This window comes from Antedon bifida, chromosome 1 (genome assembly GCF_963402885.1).
Source record: "Antedon bifida chromosome 1, ecAntBifi1.1, whole genome shotgun sequence".
In the NCBI taxonomy this organism is placed as follows: domain Eukaryota; kingdom Metazoa; phylum Echinodermata; class Crinoidea; order Comatulida; family Antedonidae; genus Antedon; species Antedon bifida.
The window spans coordinates 5,457,181-5,475,049 of record NC_136226.1 but is presented as its reverse complement, the minus strand read 5'-3'; the positions used below and the strand labels follow the sequence as shown (position 1 = coordinate 5,475,049).

The 17,869-nt window shown below is 32.4% G+C and overlaps 1 protein-coding gene across 2 annotated transcripts in view; it reads right to left on the bottom strand.

Annotated features, from left to right (window-relative positions):
• Window positions 1-17,789, bottom strand: part of LOC144839070 (oxysterols receptor LXR-alpha-like) — a 79,275-nt gene extending 61,486 nt beyond the window's left edge. For both annotated transcript variants that reach the window (XM_078694421.1, XM_078694424.1), the window contains exons 1-3: window positions 17,741-17,789; window positions 5,167-5,244; window positions 1,798-1,892 (exon numbers count right to left, since the gene is read on the bottom strand). In XM_078694421.1, coding sequence (XP_078550547.1) covers window positions 1,798-1,852 — 55 coding nt within the window. In that variant the 5' untranslated portion in view covers window positions 1,853-1,892; window positions 5,167-5,244; window positions 17,741-17,789. The remainder of the gene's footprint in view (window positions 1-1,797; window positions 1,893-5,166; window positions 5,245-17,740) is intronic.
• Window positions 17,790-17,869: the final 80 nt, after the last annotated feature.

Below are 17,869 nucleotides of genomic sequence, written 5' to 3'. Positions count from 1 at the left end.
GTGGTTTTATTATTATTGCATACATGAATAAACATTTTTGTTTTATTAATCGTTTTATTTTAGTCCCATTCTTATAAATAAATTCAATACTTATTTTGTTTTTTTGAAAGAAACTACAGTATATTTTCTAAAATTATTAAATTTATGTGATAAATTGTTTAGTTTGTTGATGTAGAATTTAAGTACCATTATTGTGTAAAGGACTACCAGTAATTTTATATATAATTAATTAATACAGTAATTGTATGATTTTGAAACATCAAAAATATTTTTCAAATTATGCTATTACAGAATTAGATAATATGTAAATTTATTAAAATTAAATCTATGAAGATAAATTTAGCATACTGGCACGTAAGCTTAGGATTACTATAGAACGACAAGCCTTATTATTTATTCAACCTTAGACACAAACGAGGTGTAACATTAAAGAAATGTGCGGATTAGGGACTGCGCCATCATGCAGACATACTACGTATGATTAATGTGAACGGATCGGTGATAATGAATTCAGCTGTAACATTGCAGTAGTGTTGCGTACTAGCCATCACACTGGTCTGGCATTGGCTGCAATGCCAGCCTTGACCTAAGCTTCAACTCTGTGAATAAACATGTTTATTAATAAACACTCTGTCATTATGTGACCACTGTGTATTATGGTAAAATAAGTTGACTGTGGATTTCAATCAAATGAATGCTGCCACCAACTTCTGCCATTGTTTTACTGGAGAAACAGAGGGCAGCATTACTTTTCCAGGAAGTTTGATTATTACATACTACTCTGCAACTAAAATTGTATTTGTCTTTTTTATTTGTAGTTCTTAGTTTCCATTTATTAATCGAGAACAACTACTTATAACCAGATGAAATATTCACCATATTTATAAACAAATATATGAAAAAATATTAACAAACTTAAAGTCTTTTGATTTTAAATGAAGTTAAAAATTAATGTAATCATCAGGCTCATAGAATAGACCATAACAGAAAACCATGTTCATCATCTTTAAAAAAGTAGTGTCCAGGATCCAATCAATTATGACACCTTAAAACGTTCCACTGGTTCTCTCTTCAATATTTTAAATTTAATTTGTCATATTTCAATATCATGTAGTAGCAATAATTAATAATATCCACGTAAATTCATGACGTTTAAATAATTAACCATTTGCTCACCCAAACGCTTTTAAATTTCATAAGATAAAACCTTTCCAATTCAGATAAAAGATGCTGATGCAATTAAAATCTGATGCTGAAATTTCAAAGTTTACCGACATCCAGTACACAGAATTGAGGTGCTGATGAGTATCATATAATGCATTTTCACTTGCCTCATCTTGTAATATAATAATAGTTTGTATTTCATTGTGTTTTTCTTGTTACAAGAGTTGCAGGGTATCTTTTGTGTAACTAACGCCAGTAGGGCATGTGGCACTTGTATCCTTAGGCAAGATACTTTACTTACGTTTGCCTCTCTCCACCCATGTGTATAAATGGGTACCTGGTATAGGTCAAAACACAACGTTGCGCTGATTACTAGCTGCCGTATGGTAGTATATGTGTCCATACAGGTTTGATCCAAAAAAATGGGCGGGGCAATAATGTGAAGCACTTAGGAGCATTATGCAATAAGCATTATATAAGAATGAATATTTTTATTTTTTTTTATTTCAACTTTATTTATAGAGCGTTACCCTTCCAGCTGGACAAATTAATGCCAGTTGATATTCAGGAGCCCTGAATAAAATTATTACGGTACGGTAATAAAATAAAAAAAACAACTTGAAAAACGCCTACCTGGATATGGCGATTGTACTGGAGACGTCATTCCGTTGGTACTGGAATCACACATGGGGAATTGTAAACAAGTCGGCTAACAAAAGCTACTCAACCTAAAAAGATACAAGTACACATACTTGATTATTATAATTATTCTCTGGTTTGTACACTCATGTGGTCAAATGGTCAAGATCTTACCGTAGTTGACTTTATTATTATTATTATTTTTCAGCTAAAAAAGGTGAACAGTGTCCAAACCTAATCAGTTTTTAATTAACCCTAACAAATTTGGAAATTCATAGAACAGTCCCTGTAGTGTGGTTGCATTGTCAACTGTTATGGTCACTCAGTTATCAAAGTTGACTGTAAAGCCTACTATTACAGGATGAGATTGACATATGACAGTTGCTGTCATATCAATCAATCACTATGACAGATATAACCACCACCAGCATATTAGTCAAGATTACTACAGTACATTGGTCAATAGAGACCCAGCAATTACACTGTCCCATTGCTGTTTGGATGACAGTGGGGATGTAGATCTTAGTCAATAGAGACCCACAAATTACACTGTCCCTTTGCTGTTTGGATGACAGTGGGGACATAGATCTTAATCAATAGAGACCCAGCAATTACACTGTTCCTTTGCTATTTGGATGACAGTGGGGATGTAGATCTTAGTCAATAGAGACCCAGCAATTACACTGTCCCTTTGCTGTTTGGATGACAGTGGGGACATAGATCTTGGTCAATAGAGACCCAGCAATTACACTGTCCCTTTGCTGTTTGTATGACAGTGAGCACATAGATCCTGGTAAATAAAGACTTACCAATTACACTGTCCCTTTGCTATTTGGATGACAGTGGGGACATAGATCTTAGTCAATAGAGACCCAGCAATTATACTGTCCCTTTGCTATTTGGATGACAGTGGAGACATAGATCTTAATCAATAGAGACCTACCAATTATACTGTCCCTTTGCTATTTGAATGACAGTGGGGACATAGATCTTGGTCAATAGAGACCCACCAATTATACTGTTCCTTTGCTATTTGGATGACAGTAGGGACATAGATCTTGGTCAATAGAGACCCTGCAATTACACTGTCCCTTTGCTATTTGGATGACAGTGGGGACATAGATCTTGGTCAATAGAGACCCTGCAATTACACTGTCCCTTTGCTATTTGGATGACAGTGGGGACATAGATCTTGGTCAATAGAGACCTTGTAACTATACTGTTCCTTTAACGATCTCTAGATAATAGGACTTGACCCTGTGATTACACTACACCAATGCTACTGCATAGGCTAACAAACATCAAGAAAAGGTTTGGTCATTACAAAGGCTGTGTCACTAGCAGTTGGGACATTTTAGTCAATAGAGATCTCAGTGTAACAAACACACTCATATTAACAGACAAATAATCAGTATTGTGTAACGAAATTATCCTATTTTAAGCTTTAACTTTTGCTGTATTACTTTGGTAGACACAGGGCCTACCTCTAATTAAATTCTATAGGGCCTACAATACAAGCTTATGTTATTGTTATGTAGTGATGCAGATCCTATGGAGTAAAGCTCTGTCTACACTACCAAACTAGTTTGACAAAAAAAGTGTGATGTGCCCAAATATGGTAGTGATATACCCAATATGGCAGTGATATGACATCATCATGTCCATATATGGGCACATCACATTTTTTGTCACATAAAGTTTGATAGTGTAGACAAGGCTTTAGGTCACTATTCACAGACATTCACAAGCATTTTTGCATTTGTTTGATAAAATTCTTATATCTGATACGTCTCCTTTGATGCATAATATTCTAATTACAAAAGTAATAATGCTGTGAAGGAAGAGTCCGCCATTAATTCATAATCTTGAGAAAGCAAACTGTTTTTTTTAGTTCCTTTATCAAGGTCAATTAAAAAAACTGAATGTTTACAAAACGTTGTACCATTTTTACATAGATCTTTTCGATCGATTGGATTAACAAAAAATAAAAATTCTCTCCACTAATTTATATATAATGTATTTGCTTTAAATGAAAATATAAATATTATTTACTCAATAAAATTTTCAAATGCTGATGATATACATTGCATATTACACAGAGAATAGAAGAATGATTGATAAGTTCATAAGGTGAAATGTTAAAGCTTGACTTTATATCATAGTAGGCTGTAGAGACAAGAAGATTATGTCATTGATATTATTTCAAGTGTATTCTTTCAAGAGCTTTACAGATACGGCTCAGGATTCTTTAAATACTGCACTATCTGCATTTTTAAAAGCTATTATCTTTATTTATTTAAATTTAAATCTAACTAAAAATGTATTTTAAATATTTTTTACTTGAATTTACATTTTAGTAGGAAAAAATGTGTTTTCTATCTTTATATATAATTTACCAACATGAGCAAATGGAAAATCAAAATAATTGTGGGTAAAAGATTCTTTAAAATTAATTTAATTTAAAAACACACAAATTAACAAAACCATTAATACTGTTAGGTACAGTGAGTAATATAGTCATAAAAAATTTAAAATGTTTATGAAGAAATCGGCGAAATACATACAAAAATATATTTTAAAATTAAAGTTTAAAAGTTTTGAAAAAATGTAGATGGCCCCTGTTCACATTTAACAAATATATTTCGGGTCTAAAATAGGAAAAATATGGAAATTATTCCAATACCGTATTTCACAAATGATCCAAAATGAAATCATCAAAAAATAGGGAATACTGTATATTAAATCTCATTTTCAAATGCAATCAAGACATTCTAAGCAACAAAAAAGAAAACAGCTCCCTCTATAGTTTATAACACAAGCTGGAATAACACAAGCTGGAGTATATTAATCATGTTTTTACAAAAACTCTGCTTTGAATACTAAAAGGTTTTAAAACACATTGATAATACCAGCAACAAACAAGATGAATATATACATGAATGTTGAAATTCTCAGAATCGTATTGCAGAGTTGACTTGATAAAATGTCTTAATAAAAAATGTATAGTCATTCTGCGTACATGCTTACAGTAGGAGCGTGCGCAGAATGATTCTTGAAGGAAAGAGGATATTACGCTTTGTTTTGACACAAGTGCGAAAGCAGGCTTTTCGTGCTTGAAAATCCTACATATTGATATTGCTTAATCTAACTCAGATCATAATAGGAGGTGAGGGTAGACAGAGCAAGGTATATTATATCAAAACCCTCCTTTTCACCCCATCTAAATTGTGTTCTTTGATCACTTATCACAGGAGTAAACTTCCAAGTATTCCAGATGTGATTGTAGTGTGTTTCCCAACCTGTGCCAACTTTATACTTGTAGATACAAAGGGTCTTTAGTAAAGGGTGTAATACTCTACCTACCAGATTAGATTCTCATCCAAATACTTTAGTAGGAAACTTGAGAAGACTTCTAAATATGTAAGTAAAGATGAACCAAATCTGTTGAAATATAAAAAGTAATTTGTATGAAAGTTTGGTGAAAAAAACATTTTCCCACTTTACACTACAGTAATATATTTTTAGCATTTTAAATCTTTTAAGCTTTCAAAATGAACTACATTTTCTCACAAATTCAAGGTCGAAAATCCTACTGATTACTTTTATGTATATGTTAAAAATAGAAACCCATTGGCTGGTCTTAATCTTTGACCAAGGAAGTTCATTCATATGCACATTGCAAAATGATTATTATGGCCTAAAGGCGTTCAAAGTTCAACTAGCAAAGACTTACAAAACATACCAACAAATTCGATCTGTATGTACACCGATCTTGAATTGAATCACCTGGCCAAAATAAAGGGTAGGGTAGCTGATTCTCGGTGCTGTTATAATTGGTCCAGTGCTATATTTTGTCATGTCACACATGGTCATAACCCTAACCTTAACTTGCTAAAGGTGCCACATGTGATAAATATTTATTTATTTATTCTTTATACTAGATAGCCTCTTCAGTCAAAGACTGTTTTCCAAGAGGGCTGTTGAAACATACGAATAGTCAAAACAGATGTACTGTAGCTACAGACTTAATATAAATTGTTCTGCAGTCAATCGAACAAGGTGTTTTTGTATTATAAATACCAAATGAATTTAAATAATTTAGGAATAAGTAGCGTCCAACCTGTGTTTCTAGTAAAAATTACTGCTAAAAACTACAATATGAAATGTTATAACAATTTTATTTGTGATAATCTAGGCCAATTTACATAACCTGAAGTAGAAATCTAGTTCAACCATCAAATTCCACGAGACTACTGTAAATTTACAAAGCATAACAAAGTGACGAAGTAAAAAAATGTTTACATTAAAGTATGTTGTATAGTGGCTTTGGCTATTGAGAAAAAGCTTGAAATAAACAGAAGCCAGTGAGCACACTGTAGTAAGAATTATAGATTTATACTGTAGATAATATGAATACAATAGAAGTCTCCTTTGTGACATCACTAGACAGGGAACATCTCTAATCAGGAGACATCTCTAATCAGGGGACATCTCTAGTCAGGGAACATCTCTAGTCAGGGGACATCTCTATTCATTCAGGAGACATCTCTATTCTCAGATATTCCAAAACATTGTGCAAAAAGACTATGTGAACTGGACATTATAGTATAAATTGCATGATATTCGTTATATCACTAGCTAGTGTTGCCCGAAAGCTCTGATAATTTTTCTGGCTGTTTTACTTTATCATTTTGATTTAGCTTTCTGCTTTAATATTTTATTTTGTATCTCCATTGAGATCTAACCACTGATACCTAAACCATTGTCATTTTTCAGTCATTTGCCTTTGGATTGATATTCGTTATTATATATATATTTGTAGCATTGGGATACATAATAATTGGATTGCCTTTACAAATGCGTTTTTTAGTTAAGACAACTTTGTAAATTTTGACCTAGTTTCAATTTTGTTTATAAAATCCAATGATCACTCTAAAAATCACAAAGGAAACGATTGTTACATTGGGAATAGAAGTTTGAATAACTATGTCTGTCAAACATACTGCACGTTGTTTTAAACTCCTAGCTTGGTCAATACTGAAGGGGCGTCACTGCGAATTATATCATTTCCGATTGGATGTTCAGATCCTTATCCGTCTTATTTAATGGATTTAAAAGCGCACTTAGATATTAACTGAAGTTTGAAATTCTCTACACTTTTAAGGGATGTATATTCTTGAAAGAAATTTAATTTTTGAGCAATATTGCCATTTTGAATAAATATCCTCCTTAGGCTAAGGAGGGAGCAAGATAATAGAAAATGTATCTCCTTAATCAGCATAATAATGAATAACAAAGCATGATGCTGTACCTTGCATAATTCATACAGATGGATGTACAATAGAGAATGTGTAGGGGTGGAAAAGGTGAGGATGAGAATGTATAAGGGTGGAGAAGGTGAAGATGAGAATGTGTACGGGTGGAGAAGGTGAGGATGAGAATGTGTACATGTAAGGGTGGAGAAGGTGTGGGAAATGTGTAGAGGTGGAGAAGGTGTGGGAAATATGTAGGGGTGGAGAAGGTGTGTGAAATGTGTAGGGGTGGAGAAGGTGTAGGGGTGGAGAAAGTGTGAGCATGAAGAAGATATACAGTAGGGGTGGAGAAGGTGTGAGGGTGGAGAAGGTGTGAGGATGGAGAAGGTGTGAGGATGGAGAAGGTGTGAGGATGGAGAAGGTGTGAGGATGGAGAAGGTGTGAGGATGGAGAAATGTGTAGGGGTGGGAAATATGTGGGTGGGAAATGTGTAGGGGTGGGAAATATGTGGGGGTGGGAATAATGTGGGAATGGGAAATGTGTAGCCTGGGGATAAGGAATGTGTGGGGATGGGGAATGTGCAGAGAAGCTGAGAGGTTTAAAAAAATACATGTACTGTAGCGTATGAATTACTATAAAGTACTAAAATATCATTTGGAAAATATGTTTTATACAAATAACATAAAAAACAAGACAAATAATGATTCAGTTGTAAAGTCAATTGAAAATAAGTAAATGATGCAAACAAAGAGAATTACACTAAGAATAATAATGTGGACAGCCTAACAATACACTGCAACAGTGAAAATGATTTACATGGTTATAAAAAACAACAATGGATAACAATAGATGCATATTTAAACTTGAGAATATCTTTATTTTGTGTTATTCCTAGCGCAATATTCAGTAAATCTGTTAGGCTGGTGGTAGAGTAAATAAGTATGACGTAAATTTTCCGGCAAAGAGGAATTTCTGGGCTTTGATGTACCTGAATATCGAACAAAATATTGTAAACACAGGGAGTAATTTTGTGTATGAATAATAACATTTAAGAATATCATGAACATCCTGGTGTACTGGACAACTTTCTTCCATATTGACATAAAAATAACACTACTAACATATTACTTACAAAACCACAAACCACATTGGGAGCTTTGAAACCACAAATAAGAAGATACTGTAGTAAATATACATTGTCAATGTCAATATAAAAACAATCCCAAATATTGAAATGGATACTGTGTAAAGTGGGTGGACAAGGTAGAGATGTTCAGACCAGCAACTTTGATCATTTAACAAGTGGAACCTGAAGGAAAATAGATTTCACCATTGAATTGAAGGTTAACGAGGATGGGCTTTGGGTTTTTTTTCTTGCTACACTATTATTACAAACTAAAACATATTTGAGCTTGTGACCAACAGGAGCGGATCCAACATTATAGATTAGGGGGGAGGGGATAAATATTTCATATATGGTAAAAACGATCCATCGGGTTGCAGAAAAATAAAAATATCATTATTTAAAAAAAACATGGCTGTTAAATTTTAGGAGGGGGAGGGGAGGGGAGGGGCTAAAGCCTGTTTATCCCCCGCCTAAATCTGTCCCTGACCAAAATATCATAAGCAACAGTACTTTACCCTGACAAAATGATCCCTCCTTTAAATGTTCTTGGTAATGGTGCAGTATATACAGTACTGTACTTTACACCTTACTGTACGTATACTATATACCTCCATGGTGGTATATATTAAAGTAGATTAAAGTTACCATGACATAAATTTACAGCAAAAATATAAAGTCCACTATTCATACATAAAAACAAATGAAATGCAAACAATTTCTTTGAATAAAATTTTTTTCAGTTTCTAAAAAGAAAATTTCATAATTAAGCAGCGTGCATTATTATAATGGGGAGAGCAGCTTACATCATTAATGGGAGACGGTCTGGTGGATTAGGCCTCAAGGACAGCAGTCCACTAGACAAAGACATCCAGGAGATAATGATAGTTTGAACCATTACATTAAAAAAATGCCTTATTGTCTAAGCCATAAATGGATGTGAAATCATTAGTAAATAAAATCATACACTGGAATGTTCTCTCATGTTTTCTCATTTTGAATCTATATAATACAAAGCACAATTACAGTATATGCGGGAAGGGGATATAATTTGAAAAAAAAAAAAATAATGTTCTTGGGGAGGGGGGTTTGGGGGAGGGGAAATCATCATTTCTATGTTTGTCTAGTTTGTGTGGAGAATTTTCCAGCTTGTACTTACCCAAGATTACACAAGCCAAAGAGGAATGTAGCATTATCTGGTGGAGTGTTTTATAAAATGTTATATTCTAGTTGTAGCTCTCCTCGGCGAGAATAGGCCAATGTCAGTTTATCCAGGTAAGCTAGGCTTATTTGTGTTATTTTATAAACATTTTTTACTCTATTGAAATCTCCTGAATAAGAACGCAATATATTTACACAATTTATTTTGTCGACATTAAATTTACGACAGCATAAAGTAAGAAAAAAATCACATTCCAGCACTTTAAAAAATACAATAATTTTAATAATTAGCTAATTTTCAATTATTATTTTAAGAAACAAATTTAAACATTATAAATCTACAGGATGGACACACTTCTTGTTATAAAATATTTACGTTTTTACAAGTTTACAATATCTCGGGAGAATTACTAGAGATAGGAAGACATATTCAGAATTCATACATTTTATTAGTGTCGAATGTAAAGAATGACTCACCATTCTTTTGTAAAGAATTATAAAAACAGAAAATATGAACTTTAATGACATTACAATAGTGTTTATATAGCACATTATTTCTAGGAGTCTTTGTCTCTATCCTCATCCCACTCCTCTCTCACAAAATACAGTAAGACATTTGGAAGTGATCTCCCCCGTTCCTTCCTCAGTATAGTATTGAATGTCTCCCCAGGTATGGAATTCAAAGTTTACCGCCCCAACTCCCTCTTAAGCTCTGTCTACACTATCAAATTAGTTTGACAAAAAAAGTGTGATGTGCTTAAATATGGTAGTGATATGATGTCATAATGTCCATATATTGAATTTTCTGTCTGCAAACAGTAGTACCATTTATTGTTATAACATACCAAGTACAGTAAGTACTCCCTCCAATCATCTCCACTTCTTTTTTAACCGAATATTAACCCAACCTACACACACTATGTTCTGGAGGGGGGATGAGAATTACAGTATCAGTAATCCGAGTCTAGACAGTCTATAATGAATATTTATTTGGAAACAGATTTTAAACTTTACTACCATTAATATTCATCAAATTTGCGTGTATGTATAGTAAACAGTCTATTTAAAATGAATAATTAACGACAGATGATAGGAAGGGGAAGAATAAATTTGACTTTAAATGAGGCATTCGGCACCATACATTATATTAGTTAATTTTCTCAATTAATTTTTTAATAAAATAATTATTTCATTTCATGTTTCCTAGCAGTTTTGGACAATATTATTATGCCTGGACTTATAATACTAAAATAGCGTTAGGTATATTTTTCACATTCTTGTGTGAAGAAATGCCCATGAATAAATTAAAATTTCTAGGCATCAATTGCTAACAGATTTGAAATGCGTTTTATACATGTTTTGCATGGTTAGCTGTTTAATGTTCAATTTCAGACACATACAGCTACAGTATGCAAGCATAATGTATAATAATTACGTAGAAATCTGAAAACAGTTTTTAACCATTTCAACATTTGCAATGACCTGGCATTTAAAAAAATAAATTGTACAATATCGTAGACTTCAGAACCTGAAAAAGTGTCTCCTCAGACAATCGGTAACGGTAAAAGTGTCTCCTTAAACTAAAGGCCAATTTACATAGACGAGCGGGAACGGTAACGGTAAGTGGTAAACTGAAAACAAAAATATAGAATGTATATTATTTCTTATGACCACATATACAAAACACGGAGCAGACGGGCAGGAAGAGCGGAAACCCGATCAGGATAGATACAGATTCTTTGTGGAAAAGCATGCTTACCGTTACCGCTTGGCTGTGTAAATTGCCCTTTACAGGGATGTCTCTTAGATAGGGGTTTGCTGAACATTCCCTTTCCTTTTTAATAGTGGGTGTCCTAAAGGAGGGGTTACCACTAGTTGATGAAGTCCAATATAATTATTTTAAATTAGGAGAAGTAGGATCTGTGGCAACAATTACTGTAGGAAGGATTTAAATTTTTGTTTCATTAATGTATGATACATACTGTCTGGTCCTTGTGGAAATAATCAAATCTGTATAAAGTATAAATAACCCAAAAAGTCTATTTCTGGATTTGAATCTCAATTGAGACAGCTTATCTAATTCTCATACATTTCCTCATCTTTATCGTTTATTATTTACATAATTAATTTCCAGTATATAAATAACTGGGCAGTTTAGGGTTTCTCCATGGCTGGCAATTTAAAACACTCAACCATCACGTATGACTATTTTATGTTAAACATAACTTCAGTACATATCTACTAAATTTTCTGATAGAGTATATTATTATTATTATTATTATATCAAAATTTATAAAGCGTCAATTCAAAGACCGAGGTACAAAATCAATGGCGCTATGCATGTTAGTGGTCGAAAAAATAAGTTTTAAGCAATTTTTTAAATAGTGTTTAATTTGTGCGGGGAGTGAATTCCAGAGTGTGTATTTAGTTATAAGTTAGCTCTATAAGTTTTAATAAAATCTATTTTATAAAACAAAAATAGAATGGTATTTATCTACAAAAACATACAATCTGACTAAAGACGACCAAATAAACACATTGCTAACTGATTGAACCTTGAGAAAGTAGAATTGCCATTTTACAATTATCTTTCACATATACGACGAGAAAAATTGTGAAAATACCACTTTACGAGAAATGCCCATAAGCATGGATACCTCTCGTTGTTATGCTTTCATTGGTTGTATGTAGCCAGAGGCGTTGTAGAGTAAAGTACAGGTAAACCCTGCTGCTAAGACGATATGATGGAAATCAGATACTCAATGCTGTGATATGAAACTACGGTTAATATTAAAATGGAAAAATTATTACTTTCTGATGAACAGTACATTTAGTACAGTATAAGTCTGTTTTTCAATTTAATTTTATTATTGAAACTCAAAAAAACATTTTTCTTTATTGGTATCAAAATAGGTTAAATAAAAGATTGTTTAATCATTATTGTAATTATTGCTATTAAGATGATTATTTAAACCAGACCCCTGCGGGAACCGAGGTTCTTATTTGTGTTAGCTTTAAATTATAAACACGTTTGTGTTTTAGTGTGAACATATTTTTCTTTGTATTCATGGTATGATGAGTATGTTTGACAAATTATTTTAAAAAAGGAATTTTAGTTTTAAATGGTTAGAAATCAAAAGAAGGATCTACAGTATATAATATAAATAAATATTCAATACACATATTTGTTTTCTTCCACAGTAGTCACCATGTATGACTATACTCAAATGAAGTTCTGCAGGAAGATGATGATGATGAGTACAAAAAAATAATTTGTCTGTTATTACCAAGGTACGAGATTCTATGTTACTGTACAATGAAATACAGTTAATGAAATTGAATGCAATGTATTTTAATGAGGAAACCTGATATTAGCTATTACGCAATTTAGCATCTCAATATTCTGGGAGCATAGCAATTAACATTAGAAAGATCTATTAAAATTGAACTTTGTTCGTTGCATAAGACAAAATTGTATGAAAAAATTTGAACCACCAACTACAAAATTGGATAAGGATGACAGAAAACATGGTATTGGTATCGCTAAATCTTGGTCTCCACTACTGTAGGACACGACACACCAACGCAATGCAGTGAGTTGACCAATGAAATCTCGTGTACTTGCATTGTGCTTACTTTACATCCTAGTGGGAACCAAACTTAAACGCCAAATGTTTTATTTAGATGTTGAAATTAGGCAAGGGCTGGAATGGTTAGAAAAAAATTACCTCCCTAGCAATACTGGATACACAGTCGTTTAAATTTTAAATACATAAAAAAACGAACAATATTTTATTTTTGGTTTTGATTCTTGTACAATACAAGGGGACAAATATATAAACCAATTAGTAGATGTATTGTCCCCTTGAAGAAATAATTGTTTAAAATTTGTTTGTTGAATATGTCATTTTAATGTCACATTACTAATAGTTATTCACTTTGACCAAAAATTGGATCAGAAAAAAAATGATTTACCTGAAAAAACTGTGTCAAATTGGCTGCCAACCAATGGGTTTTTGGTTTTGGTATTTTGTCATTTTAGTAAAAGTGAAAACATTAATTTTTTTCTACAGAAGTGATTAACTTTGTTAAAACTACAAAATGGCCTTCAAAGTATGATTTAATTAATCTTCATTTTTCATGTTTTTGGGGGACAATACATCTTTTATAATTATAACAAAAAAATAGAGATCATACCATACAGTAGTAAAGAGATCAATGATAAGGAATTAATGAAGTATAATATTGCACAATAAACAATAAACTGACTCTAATGAAAATTATTGATTTTAACAACCTAGAACACGTATTGATCTTAACAAAGTTCAGAGAAAATGCCACACATTGTATCCATGGAAATTGTAAAGGTGGGAAAAACTTTATAAATTCACCTTTAACCGGTATTAAAGGGAACATTTTACAAAAATCTAAAACATTATCTGAATTTTTAAAGAATTTCTAAATTAATATTGTATCCACAGAAATTGAAATAGCTTTGAATCTGTTTATGATATTTTATCATATTTTTAAAATGTTTTATCTTGTTTTCTTTGACAATTAAGGCAAATTTCAAGACACTGTGTTTGACCAAAATAAAATTTAATTTATTGATGTACAGTACACTACAGAGAAAATTGTAGAATATGTTTTTGAACAATTAGAGGGAATTATACAATACAGTAACCTATAAAACATGTACAGTATTGATTTTCTCAAGTTCAAACAATATATCACATATTGTTTTGTATCCATAGAGAATAAAAGATGTTTGATACAGTACAGTAGGTCAAATTGCACAAACTCACAGTAAGAAATGAAACCCTATGAAATGGTATTGGTTCAATGTCTAGAGAAGTGAAAGTTTAGGCTGGATAAAAAATATCGGCTATCATTTTTTATATTATTATTACCGCCCTGATGTTTATAAAATAAGTTACTAAAATTATACAGTTTGATAATTTGTTTAGACCATTTTAATTTCATACTGTACTATAAATAAATAACTTCTAGTACCGTACATATATTGATAACTAACGAATATCTTCTAAATAAAATACATAAAAAATAAATAAACACAGAAAAATTTAACTGCTAGTACTGTACTGGTAGGCAATCCATATCTTATTTTTAAAAATATATTTTATAGTGTAAATATGTTTGTATAGATTGTCAATCACTTTGCTGTCAGTACATGTTCAATATTAAGCTCAACCATTCAATATCATTTTATTAACCATCATAATTATAATTCCATAACCTTCAACTAGATCCTAAAATAAAATACATTTTTTCTTTGTTACTTTATGATGACCTAGATTTTGACCCATATATGACCTTGGACAAAACCTTACAGCAAGTCAGATCCTATTTCTATGTTAGCTTCGCTGTTATTGGTCGATCTAATCATGTGATATCAGAATTTTTAAACATCTGCTCTTGTTGATTAACTTATTCCTTCGCAATTTTGATGAGTTCAATGATGCACTTGCATACGTAAAAAATGTTTTTAATAAAACTCCTAACGCACGTTTGTGCGAGACTGATTTCTAAATCAATTTTGACATTTTTAATTTAAACGTTGCCAATTTAATTAATCAAATCCAACAAACATTGTAATATACAGTAAACTGTTTGAAACTATACACACTACATACTGTATACTACTGTATGGTTGGAACAATTTTACACAACAAATACTGTAAATAACTAATGGCAAAAACTGTTCATTTTTTTCATACACTACAACGTACCTCTTGTAGTACTAATAGTAGTTTAGCTATTGAGTAGGAACTAGTAGAACCTAGCAAGTCTTTAGTATTGAGTGAAAAGTCCAGTTCTCCAGGTCTCAAAGAAGGTTATCTAAATTCATGCCATCTGATTGGTTAATAGTTGGTTTTACAATATGTCCCACTAATTTTTTAAGTTTCCCTTGCACAAAATGATTAAACCGCGATAGAAAAGTTAGGATAAGCTATTTTAAATGGCTTTAAATACAATTTAATAGGATAACATGACAAGGACCTTGTCAGCACACTATTTAAGGTTCATGACATTAAACAACCTGCTCACTAACTAAAAATGGCTGATGAGAATATCAAATCTGATCTCTTGATAGCATTCCACAGATCACCTCTTTATATTCCTCAATTTAAGGCACTAATTGTATAGTAATATGTATTCCTAATGTACACATTCACATACCATGTGTTACAGTACACATCATACAGACAGTATACACTCAAAGCGCTCTGATCAAAATAGCGCTATATAAATGTTGCATTATTATTAATGGGTTGTACTATGAATATCAAACTGACCAATCAGGCCAGTAGATGAGTTTTCTAACTGGTCAAAATTCAATTTTACTGGCCAAAAAAGACATTTTCTGTAGTAAACATATTTACTCTCTAAAAAAAAACGGAACAGGTTTTACAGGCCTGTCCAGCATACCTGATCAAAAGCTACACTCTCTACACTGATATTGATAAAAAGGTATGATCAATATGCATAATAAAATCTTACACACAGGGATTATGTGGTTTTTAGAATCCATTAAAAGCATCAATAACAATTGATGGAACTGGTAATTAAAAAAAACTACATTATTTTAACAGAATACAATGCCAAATTATGATGCTGATTGTTGTATTTTTAAGATGTATGTTTTTGTGCTAGGTGGACATAGGCACGCACAGTCCAAACAAATTTCAAAATCTTCCACACAGCATAACTTCAACACACACACAACACATCCAAGATACTGTGCCTCTATTTACAGTACCTGAAAGTACAATTTTTTTTCCCACCTTCCATAGACTGTAACTACTGTCAGTGGTATAACGGCCATGAGCTCTCAGTCACTGTCTAAATCCAGGGGCCCTTGAGCTTATGGGGGCCCTGAGCAGGGTCTAGAGAAAACAACAGGCTTTAAAATATTTTGAAAAAGGCGCGATTCATCCAGCATTGAAGTGCCACATAGCATTCTTAAACCCAGGCCTCTGCATTACACATTCATTTGTTTAAAAAATTACAGTAAATACTGTATATTATTTTAATTTTTTAAAGTATGTCAAAGAATGTCATAATATTAAATGAATAATTGTGAATGTTTAATTGGATGGTGAAACAAACATTGTTGTATACTGTTATAGTTTTAAAACATTAATTTCTAATAAACCAAAGACACATTTTACATCATTCAATCATAATTACTATATTAATCTAATTATAAAGTTTCATTGAACAAATTTCATTAGTCATTTATGTTAAATTATTAAGCCTCAGGAAATAAAGAGCTACTTTGTTGAAAACATTTTATTCTGAAGGTTACTTTTGATACATTTTTAATGTGGAAATTCATTAGTAAAGTACAATCGCTTGTGTTTTTAACTTTCAATACTAAAAATAATTAGAAATGCTGCGTTAATATTATTATTAGCATGGTTTTGAGTCAAAGACCAGTGGCCGTATTTCATCATTCACACTTGGGCTAAAGGGTGAAAAAGTAAATACAACAAAGGGAAATCCTTGAATAATTATTGACTTAAGTTAAATACTTTGTATTTAGAAGAGAAATATTTCACTAGCCTACAGTAAGTGTGGCCACTGGTTGGCTGTCCCGAGAAGAGACGGTGCAATACGTCACAACAAATGTACAGTATACGTATGTCCAGTCCTACCAGAAATGGCCGGAATGCCAGGGTCCAGGAGAATACTTGGGCCCGGGGGCCCAGGAGAATACTTGGGTCCCCCGTACCGTAGAGCATTGTGCAGGCAGTTTTTGGTAGGACGCTATGCCTACACTTACATGAACATAAACCTAAATTAAGAAATATCTCACAGAAAAACTTGCAATAAGAAGTGTTTTAGTAAATACACACAAAACTGTCAATCAAAAACTTTGCATTAAAGCATGCAGTGTATAGTATAGTCTACTGTAAATGTCAGCACATAAAATTACATTTAAATTAATAATCTAGCCTCTAATAAGCACAATAAGTATGTTTCTCATGCACAGTTCTGGATAAATAAATCCATCCCATATAATAGCAGAATAAAGTCAATCTTTTCAAGGATTAAAAGACCATAATAATAAACCGGTATAAGCATTCTAGGCCGCAGCACATTCTAAGCTATCCGGCGACGTTATTGAACCAGGGACAACTTCGGTCCAGGGGTCGCCGTAACTCATTTCATCGATAACTTCCCAAACTTAGGCTAGATTATTCAGACTACACATCGTCTCCGGCTAACAGAACACTACCTAGTATTATATCTATTATTCACATACTAATCATAATAAACGAATAAACTGTTTCATTTGAATAACGCAAAATGTTGCATGAATGAACGACTGGACAGTGAACTTTCAAGTGTAGTATTTTTCGTGTCAAAAACCTACCGTTCAATGTACTGCATTCATTCGGCCTCCTTTCCGCCATGGATGAATATCCAACACACACAAAAAACGGGGATTTTTCGGCGGAGACGATTTGCGTGAATGTGATCTTTTACTGAGGGCGCTACATCG